The following is a 22,143-nucleotide window of genomic DNA, read 5'->3' on the forward strand; positions in this document are numbered from 1 at the left end:
AGAATTAACCAATCACATTTAAACAATTTAGTCACATGATCAATGCGATTGGTCAATTCTTTCTTCATCCGAGATCTCGGACGGATTTCTAGCATCGTGGACACTGGGCTTAATGCCCGTTTCTACCAATGTAGATTAACTTTAATCTCGGTTCAACTTACTCTTCATCTTTTCTTATTCTTAAAACTAGAAAAAGATGAATTAATTGAACCGAGAGTTCAAGTTAAACTGCATTAGAAACAGACATAAGGCCAGTATTCATAGTCAGTTCTTATATTCAAGACCGTCTTAAGTTCAATCTTGAGATGTCATGAACCAATCAGAAAGTTGCATTAGCATCTTAAGACGATCTTGAAATAAGAACAAACTATGAATACCAGCCTAAGGCCGGTATTCATAGTCAGTTCTTATTTCGATCAGTTCTCATTTTTTAAGTAATGTCTTAAGATGCTAATGCGGCCCTCTGATTGGTTCGCGACATCTTAAGATTATACTTAAGACGGTCTTGAATATAAGAATCGTCGATGAATACCGGCCTAAGACAGCTGGATACAGACGGCCAATAACATCTTATGGAAATCAATATGGCGTCTTTTTGTCGATGATCATTGGTTCAGACTATGCTTATGCAGCTTATTTTGTGTGTGGTGGCCCTTAATTTGAAATGTATTACATAAAAATAAATTTATCTTTTTCATTAAAATCCATTCACACACTATTTAAGTTTCAATATTTTAAATATATTATATAACTTATTATTTTAAATTTGCTACATTAGGGGTCATCACACACAAAATGACATCTTATGTAATTATTGGTGAATTCGATCACTCGCACTACACTGGATCAGTGCATATTAAAAGCTGCTTTACATAAAATATCTCAATGCAATGATACAATATAATCAACTTTGACAATGAAATGATACATATATATTTTAAATAACGTGACTGTATCATTAGTAGATAGTTAATCGATTAAAATATTTATATACTTTTGCATTTAACTTTGTTAATTTCATGTAAAGCAGCTTTTAGTATGCACTGATCTAGTGTAGTGCAAGTGACCGAATTCGCTATTTGTGTGTGATGGCCCTAAAAATCATTAAATTGATGTTTAATTGAATATTGAAAATAGAAAAAAAAAAGATATTTTTTAAGGCAAACCTGATTCGTTCGTTGATTCATTTTAATGCATTATGAACGTTTATTCTGACAAGAATTAAAAGTGAGTGTATAATTAAAATCGAATTAAATATAATGTATTAATTATATCACTCAGTCAATTGATTTCGTTATCGCAACGCTAGAATTTCCCTGGCTGCGATTTTGCAAATTGTGTTAAAATCTGCAGCAATATGAATTCTCCAAAAACGACATCTACTCCAAATCAATGCAGGATAATTCGGGCTTTGTATTCCATGAAAGATACGGGCTATGGCACGACCCGTGAACTTAGTATCCCTATAACATATTATCAAATTGCGGATATCGGCTGCGATTTGCTGCTCGTTCGTCATTTTATTCTACAAAAAGTAAAAAAATGGTAAAACAATGTATCTCCAATTTTAATTATTTTTATACCATAGATTCTAAATAAATTTTACGAGTCAAGGACGTACCTGAAAATTGATATTGAGATCATTTAAAGGAGAATCTGATAGGAAGTATTCTCTGATAGTATCTTTAAGCTCCTCCGATTTCTTCATAACGTTATCATCTAACACCAAGCAATGTTTGATTGACGACACGCTGATTTTATTAAACGCGGAGGATGTGAGCTCGAGTTGTTGCAAACACAAGGATTCCTGAGATTGCGTACGTGTGACCAATGCATCGAGTGCCTCGTCCAGTTCAATGTCGCTAAGATCGCCCGGTGCTTTCATTCGTAAACCGAGTTTATGATATTCTACAGATATAGCTGAACGTTTCTTCTTGCCATCAACTGCGAAACACATTCAGATAACACTCATGGTCATGTAAATGAAATACGTTTCAGAAAAGTCAGAAATTCTCAGAAGTCTGAAGTAAAGAATGTAGAATTCTTACCTCCTGTCTTCCATTCTAAAGTCTTAAGATGACTCTTTACTATCCCACTATCCCATCCGATAGCTGATGCAACGTCAATTACTGAGAATTCTATAATATTTTTATGTGAAATCCCGTTTTTCATGTGCAGCGCTATTGCCATTGCGAGCGGTGGAGACTAAAATCAAAAGTTTGTAATATTTTTTTTCATATTATTCTTTTTTATGACATAATAAAATCTTTTTGCTGGTTTTTGTATTATACCGCTGCTCTTAGAAAAATGCTATAAAAATTAAAAAAAAAATATTAGTATTGTTACATTATTATTGTGAAGGTCTTACGGATTGCGCGGCTTGTTTGAGGGCATGTGGTCCTTTGTAACTTGAAACCCGCGCTTGAACGTACACGGACGGTAGCACAGTAATGAATCTTTTTGGGTGTAGTTCGAGATAGCACAATAATGTCAAAATCATTTCCTGTGTGATGTCAAGGACTCGAACAGTTTCATCAATTGGAAGAGCGACTTCGTGACCGGGACATCTTTGATCTGAATTTTTTTCATTGATCTTTACACAAGAACAAGGAATGAAAATTCTCTGAAGTAGATGTCTAATTGTATGTCTATCTACACCATTCGCGTGTACGTGTCTGCGCAATTCCCATTTATCACTGTCTTCCTATTTAGGAATAATTGATTTAATTAGAAAAGAGATCCCCAAGATAAATGAGAAAAAGTTTTTCGTAGAGAAATTTCAAATTTTTAATCATATATGATACCATAGGATTTAAGAACAAATGACAATGTGCTATAATATTATCCCTTCCAGCACGACCAACTTCTTGTACATATCCCTCAAAGGTGCCGGGCATATTGTAATGAATAATGGCCCGGATGTCCGGTTTATTGATGCCCATCCCGAATGCAACAGTAGCAACCACAATTTTAATCTTCCCGTCCATAAATTTTTTTTGGACAATTTTACGTTTATCAGGTGTTATACCGGCGTGATAAGCTTCAGCTATTGTGGATATCTTCACGTTTGGCTTCTCAGGATTTCGCGGATCCTATCGATGGATGTATACATTTAATATAAATTTGTCTTATTTAAAAGACTTTGTACTTCAATTTCTTTTATGTGATGAAAAAAGCTAATTTATCTTATGTAAAAAGACTTGTATTTCCTATTGTTTCATTTATAGAAAACTAAAAATTTTAATATTTACCTGCAGCGATATTCTTAACAATCCCGTGATCCTCACACACTCCTCTCTACGGATGCAGTATACTATCACAGAGTGGCATTCGCGGATCCTCTCGCTTCTTAACAACGCGATTAAAGCCTGATCCTTGTTTTCGTCCTTGGATACCGTTAGGACGAGATTCCTAGGCAAAGGCACGTCCGATATGACACCAGCTATTCCGTCGTGTATGTCTAGATGTTTTATTATACTTTCCACTGTCGTTTTCGTAGCAGTCGCCGTGAGTCCTAATACTGTTTTTACTTTAAACTTTTCCTTGAGTACTCGGCAAACCATCAAGTAGGAAGGTCTGAAATTGTGCGACCACTGGGAGATACAATGGGCTTCATCAATGCAGGCAAATGCAATTGGCGGTAGCTGCCTGAGCAGAGCACCGAAACCAGTAGATTTCTCACTGCTTACTACCGCTTCTGGTGATATCAGCAGAATATTCACCTTTCCATCCTTCACAGATTGTATCACCTGCTCTCTTATTTTCGCCGTTTGGTTGGTATGTAAACACGCAGCAGACAGAAATAACGGTACGCCCGTCACTTGGTCGTCCATCAGGGATACCAAAGGTGAAATTACCAAAGTGATGCAAACAGAACGTCGAGCATATAAATACGCTGGTAATTGATAACATAGAGATTTCCCAGAGCCTGTCGATAGCGTTACCAGGGTAGATTGGCCAGATAGAATTCTCATTACTGCCTTTTCTTGGCCAACTCTGAAATTTTCATGACCAAACATGCGTAATGCCTCGAAGACTTCCGTGGGAGTTTCAATGAGACTATTATCTTCGTTCACATCATATAACGAATTAATTTCTTTCATTTGAGGCGGCAATAATTTGGATATTAATTCCTGTGGCACTTTATGCCCGAAAGTTAATGTATCACTCTTCTCACCAAAGTCTGCAAAGTCGTCATTAAATAATTCCGTTATATCTTCTTCATCTTGCCAAGTCTTCGTAGCCAAATACGATGGTTGTTTGGGAAGTCGCTTATGATTGTGAGCGATAATGGCAGCCTCATTTGCCATCTTTTCAGCTTCTTCCAAAGTTGGAAAGTTCGATGAGTCATCGATTTCTTCTAAAGGTAAAAGAGCGTTGTTCTTGGAAGCTGAGCAGTTTTTAACGAAGTGCCCAGACTCACCACATTTGAAGCATGTCATGCTATTTTTGTCGATCAAGTCGGCCGCGTCCAAATTGCTCTCACTAGACGTCAAATCTTTCTTTCTCTGTTTCCATTGATTCCTCTTATATTTAACAAAATTAAAGTTCTTTTTACTTCGCACAAATACTTTTTTCTTCAGATTTATCCTCACAAAATTATCATTCATCGTCCCGGCAGCCATTTTTTTCTCTAGCTTTTCCTTCGCAGTCAATTTTGTGCTCGCTGTTGAAGATATCAAGACATCTTTTTTCATTGCATCGGTGGAAACAGTTTCGGAAAACTGCATGATGAGATTGCCAATTCCACTTGGTTTGATGTTAGAGCGAGGAATCGTTTGTAACATTTCTACATTATATGTCGGAATCTTTTTCATTTCTAAATCTAAACTTTGTTCTTTGTTATCCTTCTCTAAACTTGATTCTCTTTTGGAAAATTTCCTTTTTACATCGAATTTTTTTTTATTATCGGTCGTCTTCTCTTTATTTCGTTGACTTTTAGATTTCTTATTCGTTTTTGTCCTTGTCTTAGGTTCTTTATTATTTTGTTCTATATAACTGGGGTCGAAATTGTTAGATACTTGTTTGACTCTTCCACGTTTCACAGGTTTTTCATCGGATGTTGAAAAGTCTTTCTGATTCTTAAGATTGGTTGATTTTGGAATAACATCAATCATTCTGAATACTTTTTTAGTTTGATCGCTTTCGGTCGGACAGATATTTTCAGATATCATTTTGTCCTTAATGATAACATTCGATTCAATGTTTGAACCTAAAGTAATTGTATCTTTTTTAATTCTAATTGATTCATTTATTATATTTGTGCTTGTACTAACATTATTAGTCAATTCAAATGCATTAGCATTGTTAATTTTATTTTTACTATGCTCATCTCTACACAATAAATTAAAACTTCTATCGACATAGGAAGTCAGCTTGGACCTATCACTATCGGTTATATGAAATCCAGCGATCGTAGAATCAGAATCAATATGAATACATCGTCGTTTTATGGGATGACCATCTTGATCACTCAATCGTTTCTTGAAGTTTCTAATGCGTTTATTCCCGTGTTCTTCCTCAGATTCACTATTACATATAAAATCTTCTTCATCGGAGACTTGAAACGACGAAAAATGCACAGTAGGCGCCAAGTCATTCGGAGAATAAATGCTGGATTCCATGGACTCTATTCCAGAATCGCTAGTACCCGACAGCCTTTGAGGGTTGATCGTTGTCACTTCCAAATTATTGTCTCTCGTGCATCGATGCAGCCAGCCTGAATTTAAATTACGGTTTATGCCAGTCGTATAGCTGTCGGCCAATTGTTGAACAACATTAACGGAGTGTTGTAAAACAGGCTTGCTTTTCTCAAATGTTACTTTCATCAATTCGCCGAATATAGGCTTTGCCTCATCAACAGTTGTATCCTTATCTGTATCCAGCCGGTCGACGCTCGAGATATTTAGGATATTCTCAGATCTGTTCCTTATTTTTACCAATGACAGCGATTTTCTCGGGTTTCGTTTAGTAAATGTTGAACTCTCAAACTTATTTCTAGACAATTGAAAGGAAGAAGATCTACCATTCAACAGAGATTGCTTCTTCTTTGACACCTGTTCTTTGTTTTTGCTAAGATGGTTGCCCCAGGCTCCTTCAACGTTCACTGAATCCAGTTGATTGAATGAGTCCTCAATTTCCGTCAAACGTTTGCTATTGTAAGGATTTATGTTCTCTGAGTTTTTTGTAACTTTTTCTGGACTCAGATTCTTGTCTTGCTTCTGATTGTCTACTATCTTTCGCGGTGATTTATTTGAGATATTGTCTTGCATATCGTCGCAGAAAGTAATGTCTGTAAGAGTTTCCTCGAGCGCTCGTGTTTTTAACTTCCAATACATCTTATATGCTTCCTTAATAGATAAATCTGCTTCTTTTATATCATTCTATTTACAAAAAAGAATTTACAAAAAGTAAGCATAATTGTAATGCAACGACCAACATAATTGTAATTCAATAACGTGTACAGAGTGCCTCATTAAAGGTGTGTGTGTGTGTGTGTGTGTGTGTGTGTGTGTGTGTGCGTGTGCGTGTGTGTGTGTGTGTGTACGAGCGCATGTGTTTGTTACAGACTATTATTACTAAAACTGAAGTATAAAAAGTGAAGTATAAAATTTTTATTTTCTATCATCCATTTGGTATCGAAAATAATATTATATTATGACGTTGGTTTTTTCTAGGTGGAGTAACTTTGAAAATCTCTTTCGGAAGTTACTTTTGTTTTTTTAATTAAAATTGTACAATACTTAATTGTAACTATTTATATACATATGATTTCTCTAATTATCAAGAAATCAATAGTTTATGAGATAATACTTTTGAGACTTTCATGGAAATTTTCTATACAGAAGCTATATGTTATTTTCGTGTCTAATTATCTCATAATTTTTTATAAAATTAATAGTTTATGAGATAATCGTACTTTAAAACTTTTAGGCACAAAATAATAAGATGACTCAATTGGTGCAAAGAAAATACACACTAGTAATGGCTTAAAAAAAAAGTGTAGTTGCATATTGCAAAATTTTTGTAGATTTTTTAAATAAACTACTGCGTTTTCTTTACATCAATAAATTTACCTCATTATTCTATGCATAAAAGTATGAAGGCATTGATTATCAAAAAATTAAAAAGTTTAGGAGATATGTATGTCATGTCAAAATATAACAGAATAAAATGTATATCTTATTAACTATTGATCTTTGATAATTTTACTTTAATGCTGATTCTACAATGAGTCGGTAGTCAATAGTCCTAAGGCTTATCGGTGAAATTGACAATAGCCAACTGTACGACTAACGTTGATTGGCCAACTTCACCGATTAAGACTAAGACTTCCGACTTCCGACAGACTCATTGGCCTAGTTTACACCGAGCACTTGATACGCGTATTAAGTATCATATCCGCACCAAATCACTTGATACGCTTGGTATAAACGCTGGCAGATTATTTTGGTCTGATACTTCTGAATCACGAGTGTCGGATCAAGCTGGTACGCGTATCAATTGGTATCAAAGAATCTCAGCGTGCTGTAAACGCTTGGTTCATTTTGGATCGTGTATTAAAATTCGCCACTGCTTTTAAGTTCAGGTTAAAGTTAGAATTAGAAGTTTTACATCTTGAGAAGCAGTGAAGACATCATGTCGCCTAATCTGACCCGTTCTGAGGCAGATCGGTGTAAATAAGGACGTATCAAATATTTAATCCGCATCAATTTGATACGCGTACTAATTTAACGGTATAAAAGGGGTCATTATAGAATCAGCATAATACTTTAATATGTATAACTAGAGGAATTATGTAATGTATAAAAAAATTATACAATTTCAAAAAAACAAAGATGACCTTCAAATCTTTGAAGTTACTCCAGCTAGGAAAAACTGACATCATCATATGATATCTTCGATGCCAAATAGATAATAGAAAACAAAAATGTTACGAGTGGTTTAATTGCGTTTAGTTCGGAAATATTTAAGCGCGCAGTTTGTTAGACTACAAGTGTGGTATATATGTCAAGTACTTATATATCATATTTAGTGATTCAAGATTGAATTATTTAAGCATTTAAAATCTAGCTTCGACCGATATAGGGCTCTAATTTATTGATTGTGTTTCTCACATATACGGTCTAAAAATGAGATTATTAAAAATGTTATACCTTCGCTTAGTTTTGAAAATTGACTGCGTTCCATTAATTTACTGCAAATACTGAAGCTCTACAGTTCATATTACACATACTTATAGATTTTCAGTATTCGCAGTAAATAACAGAATGCAGTTATTAGTAAATTCGGTCATTTGCATTATACTAGATTAGCACTTACTAAAAGCTGTTATACATGACATTAGCAAAATTAAACGTAAAGCATATGAAAATTTTAAAAGATTAAATGCCTAATAATGATATTGTCACATTATTTAAAAGAATATGTATGTATTATTTCATTGTCAAAGTTGATTATATTATGCTACTATATTTAAAAACTTTATATAAAACTTTTAGTATGTATTGTACTGATCTAATCTAGAACGATCATGAATTCTCTGTATGGATTTATTCATGTCACATGCTCAAATATGCTCCTACCATAATTCCTAATCACTTCAACATGCTCGATGAAGTCAATAGAAGCTATGATAGGAATATATTGGAGCATATTGGAACATGTCACGCAAACGAACCTTATAAAATAGCCTGTAACACTTTTAGGCAGTGAACAGAAACTTCACCTGGATACACTTAGGTATCATTTTATTTTTCTTTTTGGTTATTTATCAAATAAACATTTGATAAATAACCAGGATAAAATGATATTAGATGAAGTTTCCAGACACAGCCCTAATAAAACACTTTGTATATATATGATATGCATGATAATAGACATTAATAATTTTCATTGATAATGTAATAAACATATGTAAAGATATTTGAGACATAATAGTCTCAATTGTTTTATATATAATGTTCTCGATATGAAGATACAATTACATAATTCTGAGCTTGATTTAGTAACTACTAATACATAGCTCATGTGAATGTAACACAAATATCAGATAACTGCATTTAATACCGATCATGATACAAATATAAGCTAGGATAAGAAAGGAAATATACCTTATTAGGTTTGCGTCCGAATTTTTCCATAAAATCGCTCTCCCACCGTTTCACACAAAGCTTATTTTTCAAATATTTAGTTTTAAAAATGGGATCCTCGAAGAGGTCCATGTTATCGAAAAAACAAAAAATATGAACGAATGCTTATCACCCTCGAAGATTGAACACATGTATTGAAGGTTAGGATACGTACTCTAGAATAAGCTATTTGCTCTATTTCTCCCGCGTAAAGCTGGAAACACAATAGACACAGGCACTAGGCGCAGGCAATAGGGAATAACGAGTCGTCCAATCAGAGCTCTGGGGTGTAAGTTCAATATTATATCCCAGAACTCTGATTGGATGACTCGTTATTCCCTGTTGCCAGTGCCTATTGCCTATGCCTATTGTTTCCAGCTTAAAGAACTCTGATTGGTTGAATTTCTTATGCCTAAAGCCCGTATCAGACTACCGACTCTGCAGGTCGACCCGACTACCAACTCTGACTGCCGATCAATAATGGACTAATCACAATAAGACTGATTCAATGTGATTGGTCCATTATTGGTCAACAGCCAGAGTTTGGCAGTCGGGTCGGCTTGCAGAGTCGGTAGTCCGATACGGGCTTTAAGCTGGTTCTACATTAGTCGCATCACAACGTCGCAAGCGTTACGTTACGGTCGAATCAATGGCTGCGTTCAGCAGACTCAACAGTTTTGCAACCGTTTTATGATTGTCTGCTGAGATAGGACCATTCTTCTAGATCTAAAAGTATGATCCAATTAGCGCGAAGGAAACTTCCAACAGTTGCAAAACAAACGTTCTGCTGAACGCAGCCAGTGGGCTCATTCAACGGACTCAACAGTTGAGTGAGCGCTCGCTGTTATTGGTGTATTCTTTTAGATCATCCAATCATAATTTTAGATTTAGAAGAATACGTCAATAGCAGTGAACGCTCACTCAACTGTTGAGTCCGCTGAATGCAGCCATTAGCTGCGTTCAGCAGACTCAACAGTTTTGCAACCGTTTTATGATTGTCTGCTGAGATAGGACCATTCTTCTAGATCTAAAAGTATGATCCAATCAGCGCGAAGGAAACTTCCAACAGTTGCAAAACGAACGTTCTGCTGAACGCAGCCAATATCAAGTTAGCTCGACTCTGATTGGATCATAAGGGAGCGTTTATGGCTGCAGTCTACTTGACGCTACAAACGCTTCGAAGCATTTGAACAGCCTAGAGATCCTAAAAGTAGAGATCGGTCAACGCCGACTCGATCCGTGATTGGCTCTGCCATGACGGTATGAAACCGGATGTGAGAGAAGCGAATATAAGTTTGTTCGCGTCGCATGCTCCAACATGTTCCAAAATGCTCCTACCATAGCTCTTATACGCCGTCTACAATGAACAGTAGCAGTAAACACCGTAACCATGTCGGGAGTATAAGCTGGTTTTCCAGCTAAGCCAGTAATGATTAGTCGATGAATGTCAAATCGATGTTGATTCAACGTCGCTCGACGTCAAATCGATGTTAATTCAACGTCGATTGACGTTAATTCTATATTGATCGATCATTCACTTGTAGCTAGGGATGTAAGGCTGGAATCAGACTACGCATTGAAGATTGAGATTGAAGATTGAAAAATTCAAATTTGACCAATCGAAACGAAAGGAGCTAAAATTTCTTTGTCCTTATTGGTCAAATTTCAATCTTCAACCTCAATCTTCAATGCGTAGTCTGATTCCAGCCTATGTCTGTAATGCCCGTGTCATACTACGCATTGAAGATTGAGGGTCGTGAATTAAGGATTAGAATTCGATCAATCAAGTAATTTTAAGTTTAATCCGTTTCGTTCTAATTGGCTGAATTCTAATCCTCAATTCGCAATCCTCAATTTCCAATGCGTAGTGTGAAACGGGCATAAGCGAAATGGTTGAAATCCTGAAAGAATTTTACTAATTGACCAATCAAGAATGCTTCGAAGCATTTGTAGCATCAAGTGGACCGTAGCTTTAAACAGGCTGTTTCAGCGACAAAAAGGACACATGGTCAAAATTGACGAATATCAAGCGTCCATTTTGATCACGTGATCCTTTTTGTCGCTGAAACAGCCGGTTTGAGCAGCTCATGAAAATTTACCTTTAAAATGGGCCTTGAGTAAAGCCTTGTGTCCACGATGCTAGAAATTGGTCCGAGATCTCGGAGAGAAAGAATTAACCAATCACATTTAAACAATTTAGTCACATGATCAATGCGATTGGTCAATTCTTTCTTCATCCGAGATCTCTGACGGATTTCTAGCATCGTGGACACTGGGCTTAACACATAGCAGTCCCGCGGTTTTGGACGACCCGTCCGTTCGTTCCGACGCGCGTCCTTGCGGCGTGATGACGTCGTAGACGCAGGCGCCCGGTATCCACGCGGGCTTCGCCATTTCCGCGGGTATTGCATCACTTATGAGGTTTGTCCGCGTCGGAAGATCAACATGCTCCAACATGCTCTGCCATAGCTCCAACATGCTCTGCTATAGCTCCTACTCACTTCAAGGCGTTTGCTAGAGTGAGTAGAAGCTATGGTAGGAGCATGTTGAAGCATGTTGGATCTTGCGACGCGAACAAACCTGTAAATTAAAGAAGAGAGAGACGCTTGTGAGCACATCATGTGTGAAATTGTACCTTCATCTTTAATCAGAGTTAGTGAAAGAGATTCTACACTGTGATACTGTTCTAGAATGGAAAATAAGAATGAGGAATCATGTGAGACAGTGACACTGATTCTTAAAGCGGAACGATTCGAAGTTGAGAAACAAAAATTGACCAGCAAGAGTCTGTATTTTACTGCGCTTCTGTCCGCAAACTATTCAGAATGTAATCAGACGGAACATATTATCAATTATGATATTTCCCAGATTTCGTTACAGGTTAGTTGATTACAACAAAAGCAATTGTTATTCATGTTTAAAGCTGATTCTACAATGAGTCGGTAGTTGATAGTCCTAAGTCTTACCGGTGAAGTTAGCCAATAGCCAACTTGTACGACTAAGACTACCGATTTTCTTAAGTCAGACCAAATTCGACTTTATTCCTTCCCATTATTCGAATTAAACGATTCGCTGTATAACTAACAACTAGTAGATGCGAAAAATCATAATCACCTATTTAGGTTAAAACTGGTTAAGATTTCTGACTACCGATTCATTGTAGAATCAGCTTAAGAATAAGATAAATGGTGATTATTTAATTAGCTTCCCCACCCCACCTTAATCTTAATATAAATATACTCATTTAACGCATTTTCAGTCAAAACACAGTTGGCCTTGTGAATCGAATTATTAAACGTTAAAAGTTCGAGACTTAAGAGGTTAAGATGTCTGTCGTCCAGACTCGATACAGTGCTATGTATACGTTCTGCATTAATTACACAAATTCTCTGCTTTAAAAATAAAAATTCACTGTTTTAAAAACACAAATTCACTGCTAGAATTCACATGCAAAGAATTTGTGTGCTTAAAGCAGTGCATTTGTGTTTTTAAAGTAGTGAATTTGTGTAATTATAAAGCAGAACATAGTATGCATGGAATCGGTAATGAGTATATTTTTATTAAGATTTTAGATGGGGGGGGAGGTATTCTAAATAATTATCAGGTATTTACTTTAACCCTCGCCCCCTCTTCAATATTGATGAAATTAGAGTAATCGTTTAGTTTACATAAATAAAAATTGATAAAATCCACACCAATCGACGCGTTTTTTTCGTAAAATAAACGAATGACAGAAAAAAAGAAATTTAACATACATGTAATTACAATACTTACAGATGACATTTTTCACCTTTTCAATGCTGCTTTTAGTTGAATTGTTTCAATATTATTTTTAATCGCTAGTGATCACTGGCCTAGTTTCCACCGAAGATTCGAACCGGGTCAGAATGCAAGAATCGACCAACTACAGTCGAGCATTCCTTTGTTACAATCGAATGACAGGGGAATGTTCGACTGTAGTTGGTTGGTTCTTGCATTCTGACCCGGTTCAAACCCTCGGTGGAAACTAGACCACTGGTGATTGACAGTACGAAAAATTTCCGTTTCCGAAAAATATACCCCATGGGAAACTAGGCTAGTTAAAATCGGAACGGAACGATGCTGATTGGTTACCCCTACCACTTCACCTTTCCGATTCCGTGTTCCGATTCCGTTTTCCGTGCCCATGGAACAGCACCCTCAAACGTACTATATATGACTATTTTTTCTGCCAGATTCATTTATTTTACGAAGAAACGCGTCGATGTTTTTTTTACCGATTTTTGTTTATATATGCTAAATAATCGCCGAAATTACATCATATTTTATAATATAAATCATTTTATCGTATGCACTGAAATAAAAAATTTTGTAGGATTTTATTAATTGGATTCACAGTGACAAAATTGATACTTCTACGATATATTATGGTATTGAAGAATTTGATCGCCTCTTGGTCCTGTTGGAGTTAAGCGTTCTATTTGCAGTAGACAATTTAATAGAAGATGTAATTGATAGACTTGAAAGACATTATATGTCACCAAAATATGTAATTAATATCTGGTTAATATCACAAGACTTGAATATTAATGTGCTACGAGATCTTTCTTTAGCTGTTTGCTTAGATCGTTTCGATGAACTGCCAATTAGTTCAATTTATGAACTGTCAAGGGAAAATTTTCTGAAATTACTTGGGAACATTAATATAAGATCCACGGAATCTTATTTGTTTCATGTCACACATGAGTGGATGAACCATCATTGTGTAAGTATATTTTTAAAATAATTAAAAAAAAAAGGTAATTTTGTCATGATGTCATGCATTTTACATTGTTAACAGCACTAAGTTTCTTTTACTGTAAAATTTTTTATTTTTGAAATAAATTTTTTTAGTTTATACTTTTACTCTTTTAATTCTTTCTAATTAAATTTTATTGAGTTGGAAATTGGAATAGAAAAACATATATCACTTGGATTGGAATAGGATGACTTTTAAATAAGAATGAAGACATGTACCACTTAGATTTTATTTTTAAGAAATATAAGTTTGTATTGTTTGTAATAAATTTAGAATATAGTTTTTGCACTTTGATTTTATTTTTCAAAAGAAGTAATACGACAACAATGTTTGAAGAAAATGTATATTATATTTGTAATTGACACAATTTAGAGACTTCATATATTTTTCGGAAAAAATTATATATTTGAATTGAATAAAATAATGCAATTTTTTGGTATTATTATTTTTTAAATAAAAATAACAAGAACTTTTATGAATCTTTTAACGTTCAAATTTTTACTTGTATGTGTAATAATTCTTTAATAATAAATAATTCTCACGATTAAAATATACATGCTAATGTATGTACCTGGCGCTGGTGAGAGAAGAAAAATTACGAAGTAAATGTTTTGATAAATTGATAGCAAAGGTAAGAATAGGTACAGAAATCTGTAATTTTTTAATTTTTTCCTGCTTTGAACACAAAATACACCAGAATCAGATTAGACATTAGCATATGTATTTTAATCGTGGAAAAGGAATTTTAATTTGATGAAACTAATACGTAATAATTAGAAATGATATTTTTATCGATAAAAAGACGATTACCAGCATCACCTTTACACATAATTATATATATAATAAAAATTTTTCTCTTTTTGCAGGATTTCACAATTCCTATGGATATCTTAAGAAATAAAGAAATAAAAGTTTTACACAGTATTATATCTTGTGAAAGTAGTGATGTTATTAACAGTGAGCAATTTATTCATTGCTGGGATGGTAACGATTTCTTTGAACTTACCTCATTTAAATATCCCAAAGATATTACTGATCGTAGCATTGGTAAAAATATATTAACAGGAATGCAGATTATTGCAAGAGGTATACAATTTTTTTTATTTTGTCTTATCTATATGGAACAATATTGTTCTAATTATTCATTATTTTATGTGAGTTTTTAGGATATAATTTATATCTTTGTGGTGGGGAATTTGGTATTGGTTCAGGCAGGTTTAACAAAAATGTGTGGCGTTATTCTCTGATATCTAAAAAATGGTTTCTTGAGACAGTGTAAATATGTTAAAGAAAAGATTAAATATAAATGATAATCCTGGTGAAAATTTTTCTCATAATTTTTGTATGAATTGGAACATTTTTTAGAAATACTCAGAAATATTTGGAAAGTTTACATCTTCTCTCAGAATTTTTCATACAAGTGAATTCTGAAATATTCTGAAATTTCTCATCCCATAATTAAAAAAAAAATATTTTTTAATTTTTTAGATTTTATAACATTTCATCAGAAATTATACTTACAAAAACTTTTAGAAATATCTTACGATATTTCATAAGTAACATACATGAAAAATTCTGAGAAAAGATGTAGATTTTCTGAGAAGTGTGCCAATTCGTATAAAGAATGTGAGAAAGTTATAAAATTATATAGAAATTCTGAAAAATTATATGAAAAATTCTGATAAAAATTTTCACCAGGGAAAGATAATAGAACAAATAAAATAAATATATAATTTCTCTAAATATTTTAGTATGCCAATTGAAAGAAGACATATGGTTGCTGTTTTTTTGAAAAACAAATTAATGCTTGTGGGCGGTGTGGGACGATATCGACAAAAACTGCAAAGTATTGATATCTACGATGTTCATACAGGTGATTTTGATTATACAGCTACACAATGTGCATTTCATTAACATGGAAAGTATGTTACTTGAGTGTATATATAGAGGAATTAAGGTCGCTGGCATACCGCTTTGTTTTTAGATAATATTTTTTAAACAAAACTACAGATAAAAACTTTAGAAACATAAATACAACCCATTAAACGAGAATTAATATAATAAAATGGATTGAAATATGGATTCAATTTTCATTTTCAAAAATACGCATTCGAACGTTAAAATGAATCTTTTTCAATTCGAATGCATTTTTATTCATTTATACGAATTGTATCAAGTACATTTCTATACCTTTCAATCAAAAAATAATATTAGCTTTTCTGTGTCTCGTGAATACTTTTCAATTCAAAATTCTGAACAGGATTCAGATACACTCACAGATAAACGCGCGTGCGCGTGGTTTAGGTTTCCTTTATAAACTCTAGAACTAATTTTATGATGTATAAAGGAAACCTCTTTTTATTATAATTTTGTCGTGTATCCTCTGAAATATGATGCCAATCAATAATATTTATTTTCACAATAAAATTTCAATGTAATTTTAATGAAATTTTCTCTACCACTATTACACTCTTTATTACACTATTCGAATTTACTTATTGTACTAGTAGTATATTTTTATGCAGGATGTACAGATAATTATTATAATATCATATATTGTGAGATGCACGAAGGATAGGAGATGGAATCAATCAAAGGAAGTAAAACCAAAAGAATTCTTTAGAAAAAACAAATAGTTATATTTTAGATGCGAATTGCTCGCGGTCGCACATAAGTCTGACGCAATCACGACGCGGCGTGCCGATCGACCCTCTACCTTAAGTCTGCTCGACAACGGAAAACGATTACTCACGAAACGCCATCTTAGAACGATCGCTCGATTCAAAGGCGCCTCTTACAATATACAAAAACCGTAATTAATATTTCTAACTATACAATAAAAATAATAATCATAGTTTACAGGCAATCATATTATTAAAATAAAGTTGATTTTGATGAATATAATTCGTTAAAATTTTACTTAAAGCAGTTCACTTATAATTATATATATATATTTATACTCGTGCGCGTGCCTGCGTGTGTGCATGTATATCTGAATGGATATATTCATTACTTTTTTTAATATAAACAGAAAATTATTTTTAATTGCACACAACCGTTGAATTAATTTTGTTTCACACAAAATCCTATTTTCATGCACTGGAAATATAAATAATGTCATAATGTCGATTTTCAAATAGAGCACTAAAATGTCGCCAGACAAAATGGCTGACCTCTCCGCCGAGCGGATTTCGGTCCCCTCACCCATAAGGGCGTATATGTTCTAAGCTCTATTCTTGAAAAGAAACGTATAGGAAAAACTAGGGAAATATTATAATATATGTTACGTATACTATAGTACATCCCTAGTTTTTCATATACGTTTCTTTTAAAAAATAAGAGTCTAGGTTAGAGGCATGTTAAAGTTAGACAGAGATACAATATATTTCTTTTTCTGTTATAGATTTTATTGAAACTACCTTGCATACAAAAATCGGCTCAAATCGGCTCGTGTCGCGACTTTTATTAGAGGGTCTCTAGTCAGACATATGTCGGCGATTTTCCTATAGTAATTTCAAACAAAGATTATTATGTATAACTTTTCAGATTATATCGTAGAGTTGTTTCTCACAATTACATTTTTTAATTTAGCTTTAAAATTATTTTTTTATTGATGAAAGATATTATGTTATTATGATATTATTAATATTTACTCTTAAATTTGAATAATGTATGAAATGAATATGTAGACGTCGGATGCAAAGGTATTTTGAATTTTCTTAATGTTCTTAAACTTTTTTCTTTTAATGACGCAGGTTTGTGGACATCAGGTAAAAAAATGGACTCTTGGGAATTTACCACCGTTCCTGAACATTATGTTTTTGATGGAAAATTAATAATATATAAATATCAATATATAATTCATCAATATATAAATACTTTATCAAATGACATTTCAGATGATCACATTACTATGCCTCGTAAGTAAAATATTAGCAGAATGTTGGGAGACTGACAACAGATTTAAACCGCGTTCCGATACATTGTTATTATTGAAATATCTCCCTCGTTTCGCGCATGCACGAGAGAGAACGCACATGGATCACAATATGTGCGTCCTTTTCTACCTGAGTTTTATCCTCCACTTCTTGAATTTCAGAGAATGCTCAGTCTAATTATACTATGGGTGTGTTCCGAGTTATGCATTGAGCGCATGATGCATCATTTATCTTTATTGTTCATCAAAGAAGGATAAAACGATATATTATGCGCTTCATGCGTAACTCGGAACTTTAAATCTATGTATCAAACATATATCTTTTTCACTTTAAGTTCCAAAACTGTTCATTAGTTCAGCCACAGAAAACGAACCTAATGACTGCATGTTGCGCATACGCGTGTAGATTACCCGCATAGCGGTAAAAACTCATAGCATTAGATAGATACGTTCTCAATTGAGATTCGTGTTGCTCGCACGCATGCGAGCAATATGAGCCTTATCTGAATTACTTTAACATGTATATTTCATTTATTTGGAAAGCATCTAAAAAAGTATAATACTTTTATTTTAAAGCCTTTGAGGCTCACTTAAAAAAATATTTCATTAGAATACAATTAAAGAATCTTTTAATGTTACTTTTATTCTATTCTGTGTGATTTTTTAAATTCGAAAAATTTAAATGGCTGCGTACCTCTGGTGGTGGTATCGTGTGTTGCTCGATGATGCAAAATTTTTTTAACAGGCTACAGATTTCTTAACCGAATGTTTCTTTCTTTAACAGAAAAATACTTGGAAATATATATATATAAATTCTAAAGAAAACTATATCCTGATAGCAAAATGTTAGCAATTTGGGGTCAAATTAGCAGCAAACTTCATCAGATTTTGACTGATGATAAAATCATAGCCATCTGTGTCCGCACTTGACTATGGATTTGTCGACAAAGCCCGTTGATAAGCTATGCCAGCAGATTGGTAGCAGAAACCGAGCAGAGTCTGCTCGAATCAGGTTCTGTTCTCAATCTGCTATCAGGTTATGTAAGACTTTGCTCAGTTTCTGCTACCAATCTGCTTAAATTTAGAAATATAAAAGCCTACTAGGCATAACATGTCTAGTAGGCTTTTATATTTCTGACAGCAATTTGCTGACAATGTTAGATAATACAAATTCTATGTACAATTTGATGCCTTTCTGCAATTAAAACTTGGTAGCAGGTTCTGTTCAAAATCTGTCTCCGCAGGTTTTGCTATCAGGGTAAGTGCCGATTTTGAAGTTTCTTTGTGCAAAAATATTTAAATAGAGTGATAAATTAGCACATTTCCATTAAATATTTTTTTATCTGGTTACAAGTTACTTTAACAATCTCACTGTTAATAAATACTATTCCATCATAAAGAAGAAATAATTAAATCAAGTCAAATTTCTAACAGCAGTTTGCTGATATCATTAGATATTACAGATTTTGAGAAATTTCTTATCTTTCTGCCATAAAAAAAATTTATAACAAAATCTGTTTCTGCAGGTTTGATTATCTGGGCCGACATCTATTTTCCTGATGAAAATGTATGGGAAACAAAAATGGGTTTTAATATGAATTATTATCATCATAATCAATCATTACCAATATTGACACTCAAGACCCTACCATGTTACATTGGTAAATATAATTTATGTACTAATACTATGTAGACGTGAAAAAATTTTAAATTTACCTTGACATGTTTTGTAGATATTAATAATCCAGATGAAATGATTTTAAGGACTATCACAGAGACGTGCAACGTGGAAAGATGTGATCATGTACAGACGATTAAACGTCTCGTATTCGAAAATGAAAATGATTCAAATCGCACATACGTATTGCATACAAAATGTGATGCGTATCTCTCTATTTTAATATTCCCGACATGCATGCGTGTACTAGTGTGTATGGATTCGAACACATCTATAAAAATAAACACGTTGCACTTGCATAATATTCCTATACGAAATCCAAATAAATTCCGTTCCTTGCTTTTTTCTCATTCACCCAGAAAATTTTTTGATTTAATTCATCCAGCTCACTTACACACGACGAACTTGAATTATATTTAATGTATGTATATTTTCATCATTGATTAAATATTTAGTGATTCAATACATTTGAAAGAGAGGGAGGGGGAGGAGAGAGAGACCCCTATATAAACAGTAGAATATGAAACAAATGTTTGAAATATTAGGCCTATTCTTTTTGGCTGAGCTTTTGCACTAGTTCATCTTTCTTCCTCTTCTTTCCTCCTGAAGAGAAAAGGAAGAAAGATGAACTGATGCAAAGTTCAACCAAAAGTAACAGGCCTATTGCAAAGAAATGGATAGTATGTCTACATGTTTCAGAAATGTGTTAACTATTTTTATTTGCTATATATATATATATATATATATACGCTTTTGATACATGCGCGATGTTCTCTACCGATTGTCATATTATTCAAATCATTATGAAATGCCGAATGATAATTGTATAAGCTTTGTATTACTATTGTGAGAGCGACTTGCGTCCATTTTTAAGTTGGTAGAGCCGTATTGTACCGTTGGTGACGCATGATGGCGTATGCGATTGGCGACACTGGGTGCTAAGCGGGCTGCGGACGGCTGTGTGAGGATAGAGTCGGTTACTGGACGCGAATCGGGATGTATGTACACGGACAGAATCTGTCGAGCAATAAAGATTAATAAGTGTACGATCTTAGTATTGTTCCTCTCTATCCAATATTCCCGAATATACCGCTCATCCTGATATACAAGATTACGAGAACACCTTATTGGCTTTCCTATAATAAGTTTCCCTCGCTCATTCCCGCCATTTTGCGATCAAGATTCCATTGGTTTCCTTGATATCTTAGCAGGTCTTTCTTACCCAGTACTTCCCTAACAAGGAAGTTTCTATTATATAATGCTTTTTATATGTAATTTTTACGTTTTTCAAATATACAAACATTTTTTGATATGACTTCTTGATTTCATAAAGAGTTTAAATTGAGTCTTTTAAGAAAAACAGTATGGCTTCTCTCTCTCTCTCTCTCTCTCTCTCTCTCTTTCTCTCCTTTCTGTTTTATTATATAGTTGCAATTTTTATGGAAACAGTCCATTAATTCAATCTCTGCTTTGGAGAACTAATCTTTGTTTTCAGAAAAAAGGTTATTGTTAATATTTGGAAGACTTTGTCTATTGATGCAGTATCGCTATAACCCCTTTTACACCGTTAAATCGATTAATACACATATCAAATTGATGCGGATTAAATATTTGATACGTCCTTATTTATACCGATCTGCTTCAGAACGAGTCAGGTTAGGTGACATGATGTTTTCACTGCTTTTCAAGCGTAAAACTTCTAATTCTAACTTTAACCTGAACTTAAAAGCAATGGCGAATTTTAATATACGATCCAAAACGAACCAAGCGTTTACAGAACGCTGAGATTGTTGAAATAAACTTTTAATAAAAGAATTTTACCTTTGTATAAAGAATTGGTCAAGTTTATTTAAATCTTGTTTTATAAATTAGAATTTAATCAGAACGATACTTCAAGTTGATAAGAAGAAAAAAGCAAGAGTACAATCGGAATATACGACTCGACGTTACAATATCAAATATAGAAATAGTCTTGAAGTACAATGATAAATCAATTATCTTGAAGTACAATGATAAAACTAATAGAGAGAGTAGTAGAGGAATGTCTTACAATGAGTATGTATTATTCTAAACTTATCTGAACGAACAGAATTATCGCTATTGCAAGGCCTTACGATCTCTCTAACCGCTTGGTACCAAGGTTCGCCAGAAAAAGGGACGAGCGAGCGACAGCGATGTTCAAACTTCTCTAAAACAAACTAAGAAAGCAATTCAATGCAATCTCTGGCAATCAGTTTGGTGAAATAAAATTCTTATTTCAACGGAGATTCTTTGATACCATTTGATACGCGTATGAGCTTGGTCTGATACTTGTGATTCAGAACATGGGCCTAGTTTACACCGAGCACTTGATACGCGTATTAAGTACCATATCCGCACCAAATCACTTGATACGCTTGAGATAAACGCGCTGGCGGATTATTTTGATCTGATACTTCTGAATCACACGAAAGAGAGAGGAATACGTTGTGTCTCTTTCTAACCTTGATAGTTTCTCGTGAGTCGTGATACATCTTTCTGCTCTTGAACCTATAGCGTTTTCGACCAGGGTCCCTATTCTTGAAAAATATCGCATACGTAAAACTAGGGAAATGCTATAGTATGCGTCACATATATTATA

At 33.9% G+C, this 22,143-nt stretch overlaps 3 protein-coding genes and 1 long non-coding RNA gene across 10 annotated transcripts in view; 2 read left to right on the top strand and 2 right to left on the bottom strand.

The window, feature by feature from the left end:
* The window catches only part of LOC108730046 (uncharacterized), a 10,719-nt gene extending 38 nt beyond the window's left edge, over window positions 1-10,681 (top strand). The window contains exons 2-3 of the long non-coding RNA XR_001936965.1: window positions 9,958-9,961; window positions 10,569-10,681. This is a non-coding gene — a long non-coding RNA (uncharacterized lncRNA). The remainder of the gene's footprint in view (window positions 1-9,957; window positions 9,962-10,568) is intronic.
* Window positions 1,151-13,304, bottom strand: RecQ4 (RecQ4 helicase). Of its 2 annotated transcripts, none has more exons than XM_018459507.1 (7): window positions 12,906-13,304; window positions 3,252-6,383; window positions 2,805-3,092; window positions 2,369-2,704; window positions 2,049-2,205; window positions 1,622-1,944; window positions 1,151-1,525 (listed from the first exon to the last, which is right to left on the bottom strand). In XM_018459507.1, exons 1-7 carry the CDS (start codon window positions 12,912-12,914, stop codon window positions 1,295-1,297), a joined length of 4,476 nt encoding a protein of 1,491 aa, XP_018315009.1. In that variant the 5' UTR covers window positions 12,915-13,304; the 3' UTR covers window positions 1,151-1,294. The 2 variants fall into 2 exon arrangements, with proteins under 2 accessions (XP_018315009.1, XP_018315008.1); XM_018459506.1 differs by lacking the exon at window positions 12,906-13,304 and adding an exon at window positions 9,114-9,327.
* On the top strand, window positions 11,471-19,976 carry LOC108730043 (kelch repeat and BTB domain-containing protein 12). Of its 4 annotated transcripts, none has more exons than XM_018459511.1 (9): window positions 11,471-11,533; window positions 11,822-12,011; window positions 13,486-13,875; window positions 14,775-14,994; window positions 15,075-15,183; window positions 15,660-15,781; window positions 17,664-17,828; window positions 19,372-19,506; window positions 19,579-19,976. In XM_018459511.1, exons 2-9 carry the CDS (start codon window positions 11,823-11,825, stop codon window positions 19,941-19,943), a joined length of 1,695 nt encoding a protein of 564 aa, XP_018315013.1. In that variant the 5' UTR covers window positions 11,471-11,533; window position 11,822; the 3' UTR covers window positions 19,944-19,976. The 4 variants fall into 4 exon arrangements, with proteins under 4 accessions (XP_018315013.1, XP_018315011.1, XP_018315012.1 ...); XM_018459509.1 differs by having other exon boundaries at window positions 11,527-11,552; XM_018459510.1 differs by lacking the exon at window positions 11,471-11,533 and adding an exon at window positions 11,559-11,739.
* Window positions 17,309-22,025, bottom strand: LOC108730045 (uncharacterized). 3 transcript variants are annotated; one of them, XM_018459515.1, is made up of 4 exons: window positions 21,802-22,025; window positions 21,638-21,721; window positions 20,418-20,540; window positions 17,309-17,411 (listed from the first exon to the last, which is right to left on the bottom strand). In XM_018459515.1, the coding sequence occupies exons 1-4, from the start codon at window positions 21,802-21,804 to the stop codon at window positions 17,385-17,387; spliced, it is 237 nt and encodes a 78-aa protein (XP_018315017.1). In that variant the 5' UTR covers window positions 21,805-22,025; the 3' UTR covers window positions 17,309-17,384. The 3 variants fall into 3 exon arrangements, 2 of the variants coding, with proteins under 2 accessions (XP_018315017.1, XP_018315016.1); XM_018459514.1 differs by lacking the exon at window positions 17,309-17,411 and having other exon boundaries at window positions 20,109-20,540; XR_001936964.1 differs by lacking the exons at window positions 17,309-17,411; window positions 21,638-21,721; window positions 21,802-22,025 and adding an exon at window positions 20,647-20,750 and having other exon boundaries at window positions 20,109-20,540.
* Window positions 22,026-22,143: the final 118 nt, after the last annotated feature.

Source organism: Mycetomoellerius zeteki, unplaced genomic scaffold (assembly GCF_001594055.1).
Source record: "Mycetomoellerius zeteki isolate Tzet28-1 unplaced genomic scaffold, Tzet1.0 scaffold83, whole genome shotgun sequence".
Classification (NCBI taxonomy): Eukaryota; Metazoa; Arthropoda; class Insecta; order Hymenoptera; family Formicidae; genus Mycetomoellerius; species Mycetomoellerius zeteki.